Source organism: Mytilus trossulus, chromosome 14 (assembly GCF_036588685.1).
Source record: "Mytilus trossulus isolate FHL-02 chromosome 14, PNRI_Mtr1.1.1.hap1, whole genome shotgun sequence".
Taxonomy (NCBI): domain Eukaryota; kingdom Metazoa; phylum Mollusca; class Bivalvia; order Mytilida; family Mytilidae; genus Mytilus; species Mytilus trossulus.
In genome coordinates this window covers 40333236-40355618 of record NC_086386.1, presented here as the reverse complement: position 1 = coordinate 40355618, position 22383 = coordinate 40333236, and the positions used below count along the sequence as shown (strand labels likewise).

The 22383-nt window shown below is 32.0% G+C and overlaps 1 protein-coding gene across 1 annotated transcript; it reads right to left on the bottom strand.

The window, feature by feature from the left end:
* Positions 1 to 11765: 11765 nt before the first annotated feature.
* On the bottom strand, positions 11766 to 16969 carry LOC134697247 (delta-like protein A). The gene is made up of 5 exons (XM_063559396.1): positions 16764 to 16969; positions 16439 to 16552; positions 16060 to 16093; positions 12912 to 13003; positions 11766 to 11939 (listed from the first exon to the last, which is right to left on the bottom strand). The coding sequence occupies exons 1-5, from the start codon at positions 16849 to 16851 to the stop codon at positions 11920 to 11922; spliced, it is 348 nt and encodes a 115-aa protein (XP_063415466.1). The 5' UTR covers positions 16852 to 16969; the 3' UTR covers positions 11766 to 11919.
* Positions 16970 to 22383: the final 5414 nt, after the last annotated feature.

Genomic DNA, 22383 nt, shown 5'->3' with positions numbered 1-22383 from the left:
ATATATATATATATATATATATATTTTACAGTTAATTGTGAGGACGTCTGTTATGGGGCATATATACGATACAAGTACAGGGGATGTAATGCCGTTGCTAAAGTGCAATGAAATTGTTCACGACGTCTAACTTACATATCGGGAAAACAGTTCGCAACGTCTATCTGATATATCCAAAATGCACGCATTTTCTTTTAAACAAATAACATTTGGATTGACTATGCATGAAGTTTATTTTTGCAAATTTTTATAAACAAATTACTGATGTTCTTTTTTTTAATAAGATAAAAATACAAAAAATGAAGCTGTCCTTTGAAAATGTGATAAATACCAATACTTTTCGAAAAAGGTTTAGATGTTTAAACACATTTAAAGCATACTTTGGTACGGAAGATCCAGTTTCAGATGCTTTAAAGTATTTCTTTTTTTAAACTGACTTTACTTACTAGTACTAGTATGAAGTAAACTCACTAGTAACAGTATATGATATTTTACAAGGTTAAATAAGAGTAAGAATGTTGCCTAGAACACAATAACATGATATCAAAGCGATTACGGAATATGTGCAAAGGACTGTATTGATACACAATCACCTGTACAATTCAATTGAAATTTTCGAGGCTTCACGAGTGTTATGGTTTGAAAGGCAGCCAGTGTTTGATAGCATTAATCTACATGTGCTTATATAAGGCGTGATCCTGTCATGGTGTTTACACACAAATACTTACTCATATAGCATTAGTGATTTTTCTACATACATAAATTGAAGATGAATTTATGTTTGACCATTGATTGCAATATCTCACAGGTAGGTAACTCTTTGTCATGTTGGCTATGGTACATTTAATAAGTTAAAACACAAAACGACCAATCTACGTGGACAATTTCTGACAGAAAATTCCTAATCAAAAGGCAATATCAATAGCTCACACATATTAAACGAATAATAGCAATTTTCATACTCCTGACTTGATCCAGACATTTTCTTATGTATAATTATGTAGAAGATGGAGTTTTAAACCTGGTTTGATAGCTAGCTTAACCTTTTACTTGAATGCCAATCGCATGAAATTCCGTTACTTTGACAAAGTGTTGTAAAAAAAACCAAACATTCAGATTAAAAAATGTCAGAATAAGGACACAGCAATTATCCTTGTTTTATCATCTTTATCACTATAGAAACTAACAACTATCTGAACAAACAAAGTATTGTAAAAAATGAAAGAAAAAAAGAAAAAAATTACAGGTTGTATCTTTAAAAGAAAATATTACATTCCGCATGTTGACCTAACAGTTGAATTCAACTGTAGGCTAAATATAACTAACAATACATTAAAAAAAAAAACCGGGCCACAAATTCACGAGACAGACGAAAGTTACCGAATGGAAATTCAAAGGCATAAGTCAAAACAAAAAAACAATAATGTTATTAAAAAAAATCCACGATAAACGACGAACAGAAAGGCACACAAGGTTACACCGAATACTAAAGTCTGAGCAACACGAACCCCACAATCAAAATCGGGGTGTTATTATGTTCGCCAGTATGTTAGGCAGATCCTTAACACGATATTATAATCGTCGTGTTGCTCATCAAACTACAAATCCCGTGATTTGTCTAATATAGGTTACATTGAATACGGGATTGTGATTTAATCAGTTTGGACACACCCATGGTCATCTGTGGGACACATATTCTATTACAGCAAATCAAATCGTTATGGCATCCGAAAATTTGGTAAGGACACATTACATCTTTGCCACTTTGATCTTATGATACAATATATTCTGGTAATCTTTTAGTGCTTAATCATAATTACAATGCTTAATCGTAATAATGCTGAATCATAATAATGCTTAATGATAATAATTCTTATATATCGGCAGACAGCACCGTGTCATGTTATTGGCACAGATATCAGCATAAAGAGAATTTGTCCGCACGAAAGATTTTTCTTCTTCATATTTTAGTAATGTCTCTACACTTACTTCTGTCCTACACGTGAGGAAGAACTAGCTATGAAACCATGTTCAACCCACCATTTTCTACATAAGAAAATGCCTTTTCCCAGTCAGGAATATGACAGCTGTTATCAACTCGTTTGGTGTGTTTGAAATATTTTTTTATTTTTTGATGAGGGTCTTTCCGTTTTTGTCGAAAGCGCAACTTTTGTTGCAGAAAGCATGACATATGGATAGTAATCCGGCGGCGGCGGCGGCGTTAGATAACTTCTTAAAAGCTTTAGATTTAAGAAGATGGAAGGCCCTGGATTCCTCATACTTTGTACATGGATGCCTCATGTTCCAAGTTTTGTGTCAGTCACATGTCCAATATCCTTGACCTTATTTTCATGGTTCAGTGACTACTTAAAAAAAGTTAAGATTTTATGCTATATTAAATTCTCTCTTATCATAAGTAATAGGATAACTATATTTGGTATGTGCGTACTTGACCTCGATCTCGTTTCATGGATAAATGAACAAGGTTACGTTTTGATGATCAAGTCCATATCTCAGATACTTAAAGCAATATGTCTAGTATATTGGCTGTATGGAAGGACTGTAAGGTGTACATGTCCAACTGGCAGGTGTTATCTGACCGTGACCTAATTTGCATGGTTCAGTGGTTATAGTTTTTGTGTTTTGGTCTGTCTTTCCTATACTGCATGCAATAGGTCTACTCTATCTAGTGAATGGAATGATTGGAAGATGTACATGTCTAGTAATGCAAGCAGGCGTCATCTGACCTTGACCTCATTTTCATGGTTACTCAGTGGTCAAAGTTAAGTTTTGGAGTTTTGGTCTTTTTTTTCAAATACTAATAGCGAAAGGTCAACTATATTTGGTATATGGAAATATTTGTTGATCTATATGTCAGTCGTACAGGTTTAATTTGACCATGACTTCATTATTATAGTTCATTGCTCAGTGTTAAGTTTTTCTGTTTTTGTCTGTTTTTCTTAAGCTATAAACATTAGGTCAACTATATTTGTTGTATGGAAAAATTGTTAGCTGTACATGCCTGCCTGCCATGGTTCATTGGACCTTTACTTCTTTTTCATGGTTCATTGGGCAATTTTTGGTTTTCTTGGTTTATTTTATGTGACAGTTATAATAAAGATTTCTATTTAGAACTATCAACATGATGATTAGTGAAGAAGGTGAGACATTTCAGCGTGTGCACTCTTGTTAAAATTTTCCTCGGAGTTCATTATAATTGTGATTTTACTTTTTTCATTTCATTCATCGTGTAATTTCCGTCCATTGACTTAACAAAGCTTTTTTTTTGGTTTGTTCTTTCAGTGTTCATTGTCTGTGCTATCCCTTGATTTTTTCTTTCTTTTATTGCCCGTGCAATGTTGAATTGTCTTGCATTGTCCGTGCATTGACTTAAGAGGCAATGCCAAAGAAAACCAGGCAGAACTTAGAAATTTTGTTCAACAACCGTTTTGAGATAAATGTGTTTACGTATTGTATGCACCTTGTTTTGTTGGGAAATGACATTTTTAAAAGTTATATTGGGTATGAAAAAAACAAATTTGATTTTACAGTAAGTTTTACTGCTTATATAGGGAAAGAGGGGTATCAATTTCTCAACAAAAACAGCCTACAATATAACAGTTTTTTTGTTACATCATCCTTGCAATTTTTAAGGCTTCTGCAATGATTTGGATTTACTTTAATTTTTTTAAGTTAATTTTATAATATTGTACTGATTGTGCTATGATTCGCTGATTTGTTTTTAAAAACTTTCCAATAATGACTTTAATTGAATTAAGATCTTTAAAATATCTATTGTCAAAACATTACACAAATATGTGATATACGTCAGCAATAAGAGTGAGCTTATAAAACGTGTATAAATACTGTTAAATCGGATTAAAAACCCCAAACCATAATAAATGCGTAAGATACCAAATGGATATATAAACTAGACGATAGTGTCTTGGCAAAAGCGCACAACAACAAAAAGGCAAACAGTACACAAAAGACAACATATACTACTATGTACAGAGCAACACAAAGCCAACCAAGAAAATCAGGGTGATCAAATGTCACGGAAAGGTAAAAATACAGATCATGATCCATATGTGACATCAACATTATTCCTCGTGTAACTACAAATATATTACGTAATGGTCAACCTACTCGTGGTGGTGTCCGTATAATGTTGAAGAAAAGATTCCAAATTTTCCTTCCGAATCTCGTTTTTCAAAAGATCCGTCTGTCTGGTCACGTTGTTTTTGTGGATTATATATTTCAGCCGTATGATGATTTATTATAATGACTACAATGTACAGTTGAATAAAAAAACATCTTTTCTATCCTCGGACTCGTGCTTCTTTTTAACTAAGGTTGACAGTGCGTATTTCTGCGTCTATTTAAATTTGGCTAGAATCATAGTGTTAGTGTGTCACAAGTACGGGCTTATCCAAATACAGGAACCGCATCTAGTCTTGTTTGTATTGTTTTTTTCGTGTTGATCCGTTTACATGTTTTGGAGTTTGCCTAACATACACTTTTGCTAAGTAGCTGAAACCCGTCTCCAAATGCGGAATTTTATCGCCGCCCCGAAGACTTATTTATGGCATGGAGCTATGTTGTGTTTTTTCATGGTTTTATTGCCCATATTTTTAATTTTTTAATTTAATATCATCATAAATTACAAGCGAATGTCACTAGTGCGGAGTATTTTGTTTCCGCCTTTCTGAATACGAACCTCAAATGTATTTTTAATGACAATAACGAAATAAATAGTGTGCTTTTTTTCCTCATAAAATCGTATTCAAATAAGTACTTATACAATTTGTTGCAATAAAAGATTATTTTTTTCAAATATTTCTTTTAAGTTTAACTTAGATTCATGATGCATGTATTTTAAACACATTAAATGAAAAATATATAATTCAGAAATGAAGTTATTTACACATTACATCTTACATATGTATTTAATAAGGTACACTTATTTGAATTATGTCATTTTTATAGATCTTCTACTAAAGCGCTATAGATATAATAATTTTAGATTTTAAACATCAAGATAATTAAATACAATATGCAATTTTCTTATGTTAGAAAGAACGTGTTGGTCGTAAATGTAAGATTAACTCACCAAAAAAAACCAATATCCTTTTCTATAAAAAAGAAGAAATATTTATAAAATGACACAAGGAAACCTTATCTTTTTTTTATTTTCACGTTTTATTTCTGTAATTGTAGTGCACTGTGTTCAAAAGGTTCGGATCAAATAACAAAACCTACAGAGCAGCAAAAATTGTAATCGAATGTCAAACGAATTTCCTGTTTTATTCTGTTAGATAACCATGTTCCCAAATTTTGATGTATAAAATTATAAATAGATTTACACTGGATAGTTTATGATTAAAATATTGTTGATTAAATGACGTAAACACTTTATTTTACGACCAATCTGAAATAATAACATATCTTTATAGCTACCAAATACATGTATCAATGGTTTATTAAGCTTGTACTTATTTTGCAATACTATCAAACATGTCAAACAATAAAGTGATTTACCATTCCGGATAAAGGAAGGTATCAGACATTGAAGAGTTATTCCAGCATCATTTTATTACATCATTATTTCTTAACAATGATGTTTAAAAAATATTATGGTATCGTCACATTTTTTTTATGATACAATAACCTCATTGGATGATATCTTTGGCGGAAGCACATGCGATACATCCTCATTCTTTCAATATTCAAGCTGTTGGATGGTCATGCTCCCCGTATTGTCGGCAAAGTATTTATATTCGTATACTTTTACTTACATTTGCCTTGGTGACGATACATCCTTGGTGGCTTTTAAACCTTGGTGGTCATTAATATATGCCTTGGTGGCAATAGACCTAGGTGGTCATTAATATAGGGTTTGTGACAAAAGACTTAGGATGTCATTTTTTTTTTATTTTTTTTTACATTTGCCTTAGTGGCAACATCCAATTAAAAATAATAGCCTTATGGGCTTTAAGACATTGGTGGTCATTTAAATTCTCCTTGGTGGTCATTTATATTCGCATTGGGGGCTTATTGATAGAACTGTATGGTAATGTTCGACCTTGGTTGCAAAATGTTTTGAGATGTAGAACTTGGATAGTTATTATCAACCCAGGTAGTCATATATTTGTTACGCCGTACGTCTGTTAAACGCAGGCAAAGTGCTTTCGCTATATGATATGTTATGTGGAAGTGGCGGCTCTGGCTATTTTGGAGAACTGTTTTTGAAAGGAGAACAATAAATTGTTTATAAGGTAAATAGTAACTTTTGTAACTTTTGAGTGTTGTGGACTTTTCATGGATTATTACATTGTACATGCTGATTGAAAATGTTCTTAAAAGACTTTGTTAGAAAAAAAATAGAAAGATTGAGAAAGTTGATAGTGTGCCATGTCACAGTGATGTGTATTGGAATATAAGGTGTCTTCGTCGTGGTTCGCGTTCAGCCGTCTGTTTGATTCTACATAGAATTGAATATAATGTTTTTGGTTTTCAGATAGTGTTTCCTACGGCTTTGACTAGCTGCGGAATGACGAAGAAGCAATTTGACATAACACAATAATTCATTTCAATGAGTTCGAACTACCTAAAAAGAAAGGATTTTCTGATGGGAACAAATTACAATTGAAAAAAAAAAAGAAATAATGAAATTTGTCAGTAATTTTATGTTGTTAATTATTGGATGTGTAAATCATTGATGGATTGCAATATGGAAGATTAAACATGTCAAATAATTGTTTTGTGTATGGTTTAATTTTTTTATTTGAATTTCTTTGTCTACAGTTCGAGGGACATTGCTTCTCTAGTGGATTGTAGGCAAAGGAATTTTTCCTTTTCAACGTGTGGCTTATTCTGTATTAAGTACAACATGTACAAATTGACAAGTTGTTATGGGTGTATATATTTTCGGTAAGGTTGTGACGAATGAATTGGAAATACAATTGTCAATTTTCCTGATTAGGAAGTAAAGAGTGAGTTTGATTCAACAACAGTAAAGAAAGAGACAAGCCAGTATGGTTAGTACTTGGAGGTATGTGGTCAAATTCATGAGAATTTATTGAACAATAAAACAATTTATAAAGGACTGTGTACACGTATAGTAATTAAGAAATAATATTTAATAAAAGTGTTGAAGATATTTTTGTTTTGAGTATAAGGAATACCTCGCTAGTGGTGTAATTTGAGATTGGCCTGCAAAAATGAGATTACCTTAGCCGTATTTGCACAACTTTTTGGAATTTTGGATCCTCAATGCTCTTCAACTTTGTACTTATTTGGATTTATAAATATTTTGATTTGAGCGTCACTGATGAGTCTAATGTAGACAAAACGCGCGTCTGGCGTTCTAAATTATAATCCTGGTACCTTTGATAACTACTGTATGGTCTATAGCGTTGTATATGCCCATTATTTAACATTAACTTGGTGCAAGCTTATATCAATCACTGAGGATATGGGTATATACAACTATATTTATATTTATTTTTTGATATTGGTAGTACATGTATGCGTTTGATGGAGCTAACTGCTAGCAGTCTGTTGTTATTTATGTATTATTGTCATTTTGTTTATTTTCGTTTGTTACATCTCCTGACATCGGACTCGGACTTGTCTTGAACTGAATTTTAATGTGCGTATTGGTATGCGTTTACTTTTCTAAATTGACTAGAAGTAGAGGGGGAAGGTTTAGATCTCACAAACATGTTTTACCCCGCCGCAATTTTGTGCCTGTCCCAAGGCAGGAGCCTCTGGCCTTTGTTGGTCTATCTTGTATGATTTTTCATTTTAGTTTCTTGTGTATAATTCGGAGTTTAGTATAACGTCCATGATCACTGAACAACTATACATATTTTAAGGGGCCAGCTGAAGGACGCCTCCGAGTGCGGGAGTTTATCGCTACATTGAAGACCCATTGGTGGCCTTCGGCTGTTGACTGCTCTATGGTATGGTTATTGTCGCTTTGACACACTCCCCGTTTCCTTTTTCAATTTTATTTTGAGTTGATGAGCACGAGACATTAGAAAAACAAAAAATATTAACATGGAATTATGCTGACGAAACACCCATTCGCTTTGGCAATTTTCAATGGTAAGTGGATTCGTATGATTGTGCTTGCTATTTCATTACAATGGTAAAACAGATTATATATTTCAGATGACAATAATGTTTATTATAACTAATGCTTCATTTTATGAGCTCCACAGAAACAACTGATCACTATATCCAGTGAGGTCTTACTCATACCATAGTAGTCCACATTTTGTTTTCTGAAACGTATAGATATTATCTTGTATTCGGTTCTCTCCTCGAGAATTTTCTATATCCATAACTTAATATGAAGTGGATGCAAAAGAGGAACGAAAGATACCAAAGGGACAGTAAAACGCATAAATCTAAAACAATTTGACAACGCCATGGCTAAAAATGAAAAAGACAAACAGACAAACAATAGTACACATGACACAACATAGAAAACCAAAGAATAAACAACACGAACCCCACCAAAAACTAGGGGTGATCGCTGGTGCTCCGGAAGGGTAATTAGATCCTGCTCCACATTTGGCACCCGTCGTGTTGCTTATGTGATATCAAATCCGGTAAATAGTCAAGATTATATAAATCGCTGAGGATATGGGTATAAGATGTGTTGCATTATGTTCACTGTTGAAACGAATTAACAATCTGTAACTTTCTATTAAAGTGGTAGTGATTTCTATGTAATTGTATTAGGTTATCAGAAAATGTAAGACAAGTTTTTAAATGAGTTATCTTCCTTAAAAGCATATTTATCTTCATCATAGATATAATTATTATCTTATTATCATTATCATTTTTATACAAAAATATACATGGAGTTTATAGTTCACGTCGTTTTTTTTTTCATCAGAATGTTGGTTTATCTCAATACATGTAAGCCTATAGAAATGTAGAGGCGAACCAACTGTTACGAAAAATAAACGTGCCTTTATATGAAACATATTATTTCATTTACAGAAGTATACTCTTACAATAGAAAATACATAAAATTAAATTAAAAACTGACCAATATTAGACTTAAAAAATAAGCAGACACTCTATATGTTTCCCCCTTTTTTTTTAACTTATATATGTCACAGTAAAAAGGTGAAATTAGGTATTACACGTAATTACTAAACATTTCAGTAAATACCTTAAATCACTAGTTAATTTAGTAATTACATGTATTTACTAGTTGTTTCAGTGATTACGGGTATTCAGTTATTTTTTTGTCATTTTTACAGCTATTTACTAAATTGATATTTTGGTTAAAAATTCAAGACATAATTCAAGATATTAAATAAGAAAGTAAAGGGGTAGGGATTTTTAGGGCTTTCTTCAGTATAAAGGATTATAAGGCACTTTAAAAGTGCGAAGTGTTTGTAAATTGAAACTTTAAAATGTTGCTAAATAAGTTTTGAAACTCCCTAAAAATCATCAACATGCAAGCCAATGATATCATTCCAAAATTGAGAAATACATTTATGAGAAGTTTATAGGCAGCTTAGTCAGCTCTTTTTAAGTCAGACATTAGATTATGCAAATGATCTTGATAATTCTTAAAATCTCATAATTTTGTGAAATTTAAATCTCAATCAGGCATACTTTGCATATCAACTTGGCCAATGACATGACTTAAATTCTTTTTACAAAATAGGTTTTAGTACGACTTCTTTTGTCAGACATTTGCGATGAAGCGGACATTCTTCACAAATAAATTTATACAAATTGATAGCGTTAAAAATCACATTTTCATGTTTTTGTGTTCCTCTTTTTATGAGTTTTTCAAGACCTCCAAACTGAAGCTTATGAACCTTATGCAACACAATTTTAGAATCGTTTCTACCTGTATAAGAATGATATGTTTGTGGAATGAAAAAGTCAGTTAATTGTTGCCAAAGTCACACAAGCAAGACATAGCGAACCATCATTAATTCCGTCGTCAGCGGCATCCTCAAATATTCACTCAGTGGTTAAAAGTCTTTTTTAAATTTTGATCATTTTCTTGAATTATCCTGAATTTTAAATAAACATGAACAAAGGCTTGTTTATAATCAAAAGATAAATTTCAAGAATTTTTTTTTGTAAAAAACAAAATCAAGATTTCTTCGTATTTAACTTATAAAAGAACTAAGTTTTAATGCCAGTTAATATTACATTCAAACTGTGGTTGAATGTTTACAAACTTTGATAACTTTCTCAAAGTATCCTAGTTTTCTACCAAACTGGGACAGAAGCTTGCTTATGATTATAAGATAATATCTAGAAGTAATGTAAAGTTTGTAAAAACATATACTTTTTTCGAAATTTATTTATAAACGGACTACATGTAGTTTGTTTATTATTCAAATTACATATCAAACATACACTCTGAAGTTAAAGTTTCTAAAACATTTAATAAATTTCTTACCAAATTTTGACAGGAGCTTCTTACAGAACTAAACATAGCATATAGAGGACATTTTTTTCCTTATTTTTGTTGGGCCTGCCACTCACAGCAAAAGTAGGCGAGACACTCGGTTGTGCAAAAACCTTACAATTGTATATCTGTATACATCGGTAAACCATCTGCAGCTAGGGGTTGAGTTGAAGGTCAAATGAATATATATTCATTTAGGTCCAATTTATAGCTTGAAAGTGTTCAACTCATCAACCATGTTTCTATGAAATATAATCTCGCTAAATCATTTTAATTAATGATTAAACAACAACAAAAATCCTACATAATTTTAATCTTGTAGCTAATGAACCTTTAGCAAAAAGGTCTATTTAAGGCTGATCCTTTTTTTAATAATACTCACTGATACTCTAGTAAGTATTACCATACGTTTTGATCAGAGGACCATATTACAACATAGTTTTTCAGTTAATAAATCGGTGTTAAAATTCATTTTAAAATTAGTAATAACTGGGCCGTTTTCGGAATTGTTTCTATTTACTAAGTGCATCGAGATTCACATGTAATTCCTAAACTTTAGTAATAACATGTGAGTCCTTATTTCACCTATTTACTGAAATATATACATGTATGCTTTCCAAGGGGAAACAAGAAACTATCAGTTGCACTTAGTTGTTTATTGGATATAATGGTTAATAATCTTATTGAAAAAGGCAAACATGATTTCATTTGCATCGCAACTTTGCGATAAGCCATCACTATCAATGGGATTATACTTCCATAAAAATTTGACAGTGTTAGCTAAAGGTTATCAGTTATTACTTGACCAGCCATCTAATATTTGCAATTGAACTTGAACATGTGCATTCAGTTGATTTGTATTTGAAGTGGTCTTTATTGAGGTTCTAAAACTCGTGAGTGTAGGTAAAAAAAAAATCGTAAAAGATGTCGTACACGTATTTGAGATGTCTTATAACAAGTATAAAAAGTGGTATGTATGATTGTTCTGCTTTATGATAACGGCAATTGTCTCAATTTGTGGCATATAGAAATAAAAATAAATTGTTGGCAAAAAGTGAGTTTTGATTTTTTCCGATTTTTTATTCTAAGATGACTTGCGAATATCGAATTCGATAGATGAAGGTTTACAAAATAATAAACATTTGTGTAACGAATTTAGTTTGAAAAAGTGGTAGTGGCTATTGTGCCGTTTTGATTTGGTGAGTTATGCAACGACTTTTAAAACAAAGAAGTAATATATATATATTGATATTTTGTAAAGAGGAAGAAATTTATTATGGCAATGACCAAATATACGTAAACCATGTTTGATTGAAAATATTTGTATTAAATTAGAAATAGGTTACTAAAACATTAAGGAGTTTATATAGCTATCATTAATTCATTCATAGTTAGGACGGAATCTGTTTTCTTTGATTTGATGACTGTTTATATTTGAATTTCACGGAATTGAGATATCATCACATTGGCACGCTTTTAGCTGAAAATAAAACAAATGAAATTAGTTAGAAAATTCATATTTGTTTTCCAGTTCGCAGTGTTTACATAAATCAAGAAGGTATAAAATTGGAATAAAACACAATTTAGACAGCACCAGCAGAACAAAACCTATAGAACCTATAGAAATAAACGTACAATGAATGGACTAGTCAATTGCAATCAACAATTTTCTTTAAACTCTGGTAAAAAGTGGAAATCGTACCACAACTTATTTGTATATACAATTCTAATCCCCGATACGGTTATTATTTTTGAATCTTGTACTGTCCTTTTTATGACTTCAGTTATTTTGTTTGGTATTTTTTCTTGAAGTGTCCGTTTAATGTCTTCATTTGAATAGTCTTGTACGTTGATTTAAATAGCTTTTGTTGGATTGACCTTGTTATTCCTTGAGGATTTGTTTATTGCCCGTGCTATGTTGATCGGTCTTGTACTGTTGGTTCATTGACTTTAATTAGCTTTTTTTCTTGTAACATTCTTACAATATGCAATGCCTGTGTAATGCATGTAAACTTAAATTGATAGTGTTAACTAGTGTCAAAATAACCATAAACACTTCATAAATGAATTTAACACTTGTCAAAGGTGTTTCATTTGTCTAGAAAAGATTAACTGTATATTCACTAATAATTTAATTTTGGATGTAACGCGTCTTCTGATTGGCCCATAGACATAATTCAGTCGTGTGACCGTGACGTCATCAACGATTTTTAATGGTTTTCTACGGTTAAAATGGAATTTAGAATTAAATTATAAGAAATGACTGTAATATTTTTTCTGTCTTTTTGTAATAACATAAAAAAATGTGGAACACACTGTTAATTAACCCGCTACGCGCGTTATTCGTTGTGCAGCAAATTTTCTATGTTATTTCTCCGTAGACAGAAAAACTACTACAGTCATTCCTTAAATAATCAATAGGTAAGATTAGCATTTAACAATGTGTACCTACATTTTTTACAACAACATTTCCAAATAACTATAGCAATGACAACAATAAGTACTAATAGCACCACACATCCAACTACGATTCCTGCTATTTCTCTGAAAGTGAAAAAAGTTAAGAATACTTGTTCATGCTCGTAAAACTATTCTAGGAATACTTGTCCATACTTGTGGAACTATACAAGAACTATACGTTTAGACCTGTAAAACTATACAAGGAATACATGTTCATACTTGTAAAGAATACTTGGAATACTTGTTCATACTTGTACAAGTATACTAGGAATACTTGTCCATACTTGTGGAACTATACAAGAAATACATGTTTATACCTGTAAAACTATACAAGGAATACATGTTCATACTTGTGAAGTATACGAGGAATACTTGTTCATATTTGTACAAGGATACTAGGAGTACTTGTTCATACTTGTACAGCTATACAAGAAATACCTGTTCAAGATTACTGTGGAAATTATGAAGAAGGCTATAATATATGATGATATTGAACAAAGAAAACACGGACTGTTTGAAGATCAGTAAAAAGAAAGATACAATTTGCTTATATTGTACAGTATACAAGGAAATCTTTTATGTTAGTTGCCATTTATCTTTTTCTTGCATGAATTTATATTTCTTAAATCACACTGCACAAAAAGTGATACGAAAATCGGAATTAATCTGATTGGCTTATTCAGCATCATTTAAAAATAAAATTACAAAAAAACTGAACTCAGGGGAAAATCAAATCGGAATGTCCCCAAACACATGGCAAAATCAAATGACAAAACACATCAAAAACGAATTGCCACATCTGTCATATTCCTCACTTGGTACAAGCATTTTCAAATGTAAAAAAAATGATGGATTGAACATGGTTTTACGCTAAACCTCTCAATTTGCACGATAGTGTCACGAAATTCCGTTATATTTACAATGATGCGTAATCTAAACAGACATAATCAATAAAATAGTCAAATATGGGTACAACAGTTATCATCGTGTTTCAATTTAAAAAGAAACAATTTAGCGTGTCTGACGTTAGAAAATGTATACGTCACATATTTTTGTCGTTCAATGTTTATACAGACAACTCTAAAATTTCACACGGGCAACGTTAGCATACAGGGTTAAACAATCAAAAATATGCAAGAATTAGGTTCAGAAATAGACCGGGATTTAAAATAGTCCAAAAGTTCTATAGAATTTATAAAAGTCCATATATGGTTTATTCAACTACGTAATTATTTTTTTTTACTTTTGTGGTTCCACGTATTTTCTAATTTATAATAGAAATACAATGTATATCATAATGACATATAATAGAACAATAACATACTAAGAGGATATTTTTAAGTAATGTGTCACGTTATAAGAACCAACGAAACTGAAAAAGTCGCATATACAAAACACACCAGCACAGCAGCAGTAAACTGTAAGCTGTATAACCAGTCAAGGTCGTTAAAAACACATATTTGTTTCTTGTACAAACAACTAACACTTTACACCTGAAAACCTTCTTTTTGTGAAAATGTATTGTATTCTGAAGCGTGCGAAAACTCTTTAAATGGGTTAATTAAAAGTTTGACACTGGAAAAAAGTAAAAACACAACAATACTGAACTCAGAGGAAAATTCAAAAAAGAGTCCCAAATGAAATTGCAAAATCAATAGTTCAAATACATCAAACGAATGGACAACAACTGTCATATTCCTGACTTTGTACAGGCATTTCTTATGTAGAAAATGTGGATTGAACCGGGGTTTATAGCTAGCTAAACCTCTCACTTGAATGACAGTTGCATCAAATTCCATTACATAGTCAACGATGTGTGAACAGTATAAACAGACACAATAAGTAAAAATGTCAAAAAATGACATTTGACGTCATACTGATTGTGCTAAGGATTTGTGGATTTTTTTTAATTCAACACAATGAGAGTTATGAAAACTATTATTGTATTTCGTGGTGTACGATATTTCCGGTGTGTGACAGTTCGATATACATCCCTTTACAAGCTTTGTTTTAAATATTTCATTGTACCGAGTCATAATAAAAAAACACATGCAAAACTATGTTATTAATTCTATTGACACGATTCTATCAAAGGATCACCGTAGATTGTTAAAAATGAAGGAACTCTTCCTGTTTTCCATTGCATATTTCTGAAAATAGTTGTTACCATATAGTCGAATAGAATGACATATTTAAATGTTTTAAACAATGACATCATTTTTCCAAAGATTCCTTCATCGACATTTGCAAATATTATGTCGTGAGTGTGGCTGTTCTATTTTACCCACTCTGCTAGATAAATTTAAAAATATCTATTAGTTATATAGCTTGCATGAGTCGGTTCTTAAATTAACGCTAAAAACAAGAATAATTTTTTTAACAGTCAAACTTAACATTTGCCATTTTTAGACATTTGATAACAAAGTTGCCGTCATATTGACTTGATGAAATCAGTAAATGTACAAATATTACAAAATAATAACAGCGTTTTCATTCATATGACGGCATGTTTTGAAATGACGTGAATGCGCTACATGTAAAACGTTTATGAAATTTCGCGGGATTTTAAATGATTTTGATTTTTAACATGTACCTGATCTCTAAAGTAATAATTCTTTTCGTTATTCCTCAGAATAAGAAAAAAAGGTTCTGTAGGTTTATTTCAGTTCTTATTTTTATCACAGCGAAATCGACTTACATGTAGTCATAGCATATAGTTTACGATACATTTGGATTCACATGGAAGACAGATTTAAGCAGCCATTATTATATGCATTTTGGTATGTGTGCTGTCATCTGCTCTATGGGTTGTTGTCTCTTTGACACATTCCCCATTTCCATTCTCAATTCTGTTAGTATACATATACCGGAAAATTTTCTACGATGCTGTTTCCAAAACGAAAGGAGCACGTCATATTTGAATAACGATAGTATTATATTAGTACAGGTATAAACTTATCAACAAGTTGTCTCTGTCAATTTTGGATTTGAAATCGACGGTCAACAATATATGTTGTACTGGCTCCGTTTACGTGTAGATAATGTAAATGTATTTGAGATCTCAATGGAAACACTTTTCGTTTTCAAATAATACTTTTAAATATGTGAGAGAAGGAAAAAAAATCAAATGTTTAACGTACCCGTCGGACAAGCTGTCATCAATTATCTCCTGATCTAAAATTGAAGATACCTTTTTTCTAGTTTTTTTTTTTTTTTTTTTATAAAAACGTAGATGTATAATCAATTACGTTAATATATCAAAACAAATGATCGATAAAATATGACCAACGCAAATTGTTAAAAAGAGTAAATGTTATTATACATGTTATATGAATAGGTTTTTGTACTCGTAAATTTCAGACTATAAATGGTTATGACCTTAATACAAATTACAGTAGTTGTTATATTCAGGTAAGTGGTAAAATGTATTTTTTTTTATCTTCGTATGTATTGTCACTCAGTATATCGTAATCTTTTTTCTTTACAATAAAGTAGATGATTTATTAATAAATTGCTTACCACATAATGCTCCTGAGTAATTTGGAGAACACGTGCAAGTAAATGTGGATTTGCCTGTAGGCGGCTGGTAATTGCAAGTGCCGCCGTTTGAACAAGGGTTTGTATCACATGGAGCTGAAATGCAAACATTTATACAATTAAAGTAACTAATATGCAAAAAGAGAGAGAGAGAGAGAGAGAGAGAGAGAGAGAGAGAGAGAGAGAGAGAGAGAGAGAGAGAGAGAGAGAGAAAGAGAGAGAAAAGGAATAAATTTAATTAATACGTACATGATTTAGCAAATTATTTTAAATAACGTTCAGCCTATAACGATACTGTTTTGCTTACATGATGGAGCTTTCGGTTCAGCACATACAAATGATACAAATGACAGCAAAATTGAAGCGATAAAACCCATCCAGAATGTCTTATACATTTTCAACTCTGTAGCAACTGTCAATAATATGAAAATGATTTGATAGTCCTAATCTAAATTGAACAGCGTACATTTAAAGAGTGCTTCCGATGTCCGAGGTACATATCTTGTCGCTTGACTTATATGAAATTGAAAAGGTTTAAAGAAGCGTGACATTCAATACTGTTAGTGACGCCCTTTTCTGCATGGTTTGTTATTTTGATATTTATGTGCATTTAAAATTCGATAGGAAATATGTAAAAAAATCTAACGTTATTACTGTATTTAATTTGATGAGGTAAATGTGTGTGTTTTTTTTATATACAAACAAGTAATCAACATGCATACAGTTCTCGATAAATTTGCTTAAAACTCGTTATTCATAGTGGCTACTATTTGACACTCAATAGTCGTCGTGTTTCATGCTAATTCGTGGAAAATAACATGGTTTGTCCGGGCATAAAAACCTCTATCAATTAAACGGTCCACTTTATGGTTTAGAATTATAATCATGAATTTGAGTCTTTTTTGTAATTATTTATTTTTCTTTAGTTTGTCACTTTTTAACTTTTAATATATTTATGTTGTTGAATTGTTTACCATATGTTTTTGTAAATTATAGAATTAGATAGAACTTGATTAAGTAATCATATACTGAAAAATTGCACTTAAATGAATCGCAGTAGTTCTACGACTGTTTTTTTGTATTTTTGTCCACTTGTATTTCTGTCCATCTGATGAGTTAAGTCTTTTTCAACTGATTTTTATAGTTCGTTCTTATGTTGTACTGTTATACCACTGTCCCAGGTTAGGGGGAGTTTTTTTTTTAACCCCGCCACATTATTTATGTATGTGCCTGTCCCAAATCAGAAGCCTTTATATTCAGTGGTTGTCGTTTGTTTATGAGTTACATATTTGTTTTTCGTTCATTTTTTTACATACATAAGGCCGTTAGTTTTCTCGTTTGAATTGTTTTACATTGTCTTATCGGGGCCTTTTATATCTGACTATGCGGTATTGGCTTTGCTCATTGTTGAAGGCCGTACGGTGACATATAATTGTTAATGTCTGTGTCATTTTGGTCGTTTGTGGATAGTTGTCTCATTGGCAATCATACCACATCTTCTTTTTTATATTCACTCTTTGCTAAAAAAAAATCGTACATTTACCCAAGTTTGCTTTTTGAATTTATTTCAATTTTCAAAAACAGGCTACCTTCATGAAATAAACCTAATAGATATTGAAGAACGGATATTATATGATACATGGACTGCACGTCGGCTAGTGATATTGACTGTGACAGAGATAATGGCCTCGCCTTTGGCTCATTCACTATCACTATCTTAGTCAATACCACTGTTCTGTGTCCTCGATATATCACGGTTATGACCAGTTTTTCAAAACTATTATGTTAATATTTCATATCGGTTAAGAATAAGTCTATCTTATTGGATAAAAAGGGATCGCATACTATGCATTATTCTTCAGTTATAAATTCCGTAGGTCATTAACAGAACCAAACAGACCAGAAAACAGGTCGTCAACGTACGTTAACGTGGTAATGACCAGTTGGGTGTGATTTCCGTCCGTAATTGACCATTGAGGCGTGGTTGCTCTGTCAATGACCGATGGGGGTGTTGTATCTCTATTTAGAAAAATATCCTTTAAATAAAACATTTTCCTATTTTCAATGTTATATTTAAGTTGTTGAATTTTACCATTGATTTTTGTAAATAATAAAATTATAGAAAACTTGATTATAAATCAATGCACTAGAATGATAGCAATATTACTGCGACTCTTTGCCATAGAAATCGTACAACAACTCTAGTTTGCTTTTGACATTTTGAATTTATGATAATTTCCAAAAACAGGTTCCTAAATGAAATAAACCTAACAGTAATTAAAGAACTGTTCATTATTGTGGGACATGGCTTGCCTGTAAGCCATTGGTATTGTCAGTGACAGCGACAGTCTCCATCACCACTATACCACTGTCCTGTGGGCAGTCCATATATCACGATTATGATTAGTTTTTCAAGAACTATTTTTTTTACTATGTTGAACACATCTATCCCATCGAACTAGAGATAAAGGAAACAACATATACAGTTAAGCCGGCCTCATAACTTGACTAACATCTAGAAAGGAGTAAGTTCGGTAAAAGCCATATTTGGCCCAAATTATAAAGTTCATGTTTACAAGACAATAACTGTTTTAAGTTGCCTTAAAGACGTGTGAGAAAGTTAAACAGAGCTGTGTTTGTCAAAGTTTGATTCTGACACGTTGATTTTTACATCCCAAAAAGGTCAAGATAAGGGATTTTGGTGAAATTTAACAAAATCAGCTGGATTTCAACCAAATAAAGGACCAGGAAACATAGAGCGAAGGCGTCGACAAGCTTAATATTCAGATCAGACATGTTAAATGTCTTCAGAAACATTATTTTAAAAGATCTTTGTTGTCGACGTATGCGCTTTATGTTTCCTGTCAAATAATCTTTGGAAATTTAACCATTTTCATTGATTTGTTCGTGAAAAATCAATATGATTACAACTTGTGACGTCATAATAGTAAAGTAAAGTAAAGTAAAGTAATCTTTATTTAAAGTCGGGTTGCATATATATACATAATAACAATGAACATGAGCTCTGTGTGAAACGCAGCAACGTAAAATGTTTAACAAAATGGCTTATACCCTACACTGCTACTTTTGCATAGGTACTTTTTCTGTACAAAAAATCTGTGGTACTGGAAAATTACTTTTAAAATATGGTACTTTTTTAGTACTTTAAATTTATTGTAATATTTAGGTACCTGTTTTTTACAGTACTTGATTTGTACCTAATATTTGAGGTACACATTTAGTACTACACAATTAAAGTACAAATTGAGTACTTAAAATTTGAAGTACAAATCAAGTACTGTAAAAAACAAGTACTTAAATATTACAATAAATTTGAAGTACTAAAAAAGTACTATATTTTAAAAGTAATTTTCCAGTACTACAGATTTTTTGTACAGAAAAAGTACCTATGCAAAATTAGCAGTGCAGGGCCGTAAATCTCAGTGAAATCCTAAAATAAAATGTTCGCTCCTAGATTAAAATACTTATCTGTGTTACAAACTGGTGCTGAAAAATGTACATTACAAGAAAATAAGCATGCAACGCGTGTTTTAAAGTTACACCGGATCAATAAAATCCAAATCATGCACTGCTGGTGAACTGTGACCGAAATGTCAATTTCCTACAATGACAAAAGAAATTACATTGTGCACATTCCATCTCTATAGATGTTGTCTGTTCAACGTCTCCACCTGAAAAGAAATAAAAAGACTGAGTTTTCGTTATTATCAACCCGCGTCACGTGATGTCTCCTCCAATCTGGCGCGCGCGCTGGACCTGAAATAAAATAAAAACTTTCCGAACTAAACATGAAACTTCCCCGGAATAATATAGACCCCTTACAGAAACAAACAGACAAACAAACAAACAGACAGACAGACAAACAAACACACACACACACACACATAACAATCAATCATGTTTCAAAGGGGGGGGGGCAAGACCGTTTACAATTGCTTTTTAGAAGCAATTGATTTAAATTGTAAAACGACAATTTTAACCATTCTGTTCCGTTTATATAAAAAAAAAATCCCTAGGACCCTCCCCCCCCCCTTTTTTTTTTACCCCCACTTACAAATGAATGTGTTTGATCAACCAATCAACGTGTTCAACCAACCAACCAACCAACCAACCAACCAACCAACCAATAAATCAATCAATCAATCAGTGCATGTTTCCGTCTCATGTGTTTAATATGGAGTCCACGATCTCATTTGTTTCTTTCTCGCTTGTTTCAAGAAACACTATCAAACGTGTTGTTTAACCAACCAACCAACGTGTTTAGTCAACCAATCAACATGTTTAGCCAACCAACCAACCAATCAATCTACCAATCAGTGCATGTTTCCGTCTCATGTGTTTAATATGGAGTCCACGATCTCATTTGTTTCTTTCTCGCTTGTTTCAAGAAACACTATCAAACGTGTTGTTTAACCAACCAACCAACCAACCAACCAACCAACCAACGTGTTTAATCAACCAATCAACATGTTTAGCCAACCAACCAACCAATCAATCAACCAATCAGTGCATGTTTCCGTCTCATGTGTTTAATATGGAGTCCACGATCTCATTTGTTTCTTTCTCGCTTGTTTCAAGAAACACTTTCCAACGTGTTTAACCAACCAACCAACGTGTTTAATCAACCAATCAACATGTTTAGCCAACCAACCAACCAACCAATCAATCAATCAACCAATCAGTGCATGTTTCCGTCTCATGTGTTTAATATGGAGTCCACGATCTCATTTGTTTCTTTCTCGCTTGTTTCAAGAAACACTATCAAACGTGTTTAACCAACCAACCAACCAACCAACGTGTTCAATCAACCAATCAACATGTTAAGCGAACCAACCAACCAATCAATCAACCAATCGGTGCATGTTTCCGTCTCATGTGTTTAATATGGAGTCCACGATCTCATTAGTTTCTTTCTCGCTTGTTTCGAGAAACACTATCTAACGTGTTTAACCAACCAACCAACGTGTTAAATCAACCAATCAACATGTTTAACCAACCAACCAACCAACCAACCAATCAATCAATCAATCAATAAATCAGTGCATGTTTCCGTCTCGTGTGTTCAATACGGGGTCCAAGATCTCAGTTTTTTCCGGTTGCTTCAAGAGACCCTATCCCAAGTGTTTAAGTAATAAACAAACCAACCAACCAACCAACCAACCAACCAACCAATCAATCAATATGTATGACCGTTTATTTATGACAGTTTCATTAAAACAATATGGAAGGAAAGACCTATGATCAATTATTCAAGAAGAATTGAATTTCAATATTGTTCTTACATCTCTTCTGAAAAAAAAATTCACATCCTTCTTATCAGTTATACTCTGAAACTACAAGTCTAATCGACCCCAAAATGTGCAGTCAGCAGGGCATACATGTACTAAAAGTTCATAAAACAACGTGGTGCAGATATCTCTCAAGACTTTTCCTAGAGAAAAGAAATGGCAATTCCGTAAAAATCGCTCCTTACACTGCTACTTTTGCATAGGTACTTTTTCTGTACAAAAAATCTGTGGTACTGGAAAATTACTTTTAAAATATGGTACTTTTTTAGTACTTTAAATTTATTGTAATATTTAGGTACCTGTTTTTTACAGTACTTGATTTGTACCTAATATTTGAGGTACACATTTAGTACTACACAATTAAAGTACAAATTGAGTACTTAAAATTTGAAGTACAAATCAAGTACTGTAAAAAACAAGTACTTAAATATTACAATAAATTTGAAGTACTAAAAAAGTACTATATTTTAAAAGTAATTTTCCAGTACTACAGATTTTTTGTACAGAAAAAGTACCTATGCAAAATTAGCAGTGCAGGGCCGTAAATCTCAGTGAAATCCTAAAATAAAATGTTCGCTCCTAGATTAAAATACTTATCTGTGTTACAAACTGGTGCTG

Bases quoted from the DNA above. Each gene is read 5' to 3' on its own strand.
- LOC134697247 (XM_063559396.1), bottom strand. From the start codon at position 16,851: ATGTATAAGACATTCTGGATGGGTTTTATCGCTTCAATTTTGCTGTCA. The intron at 16,553-16,763 runs GTAAGCAAAACA...TTTGCATTTCAG, and splicing joins TGAACCGAAAGCTCCATCAT to CTCCATGTGATACAAACCCT. The intron at 11,940-12,911 runs GTAGGTACACAT...TTTTATTTTCAG, and splicing joins GAAATGTTGTTGTAAAAAAT to CTAAAAGCGTGCCAATGTGA.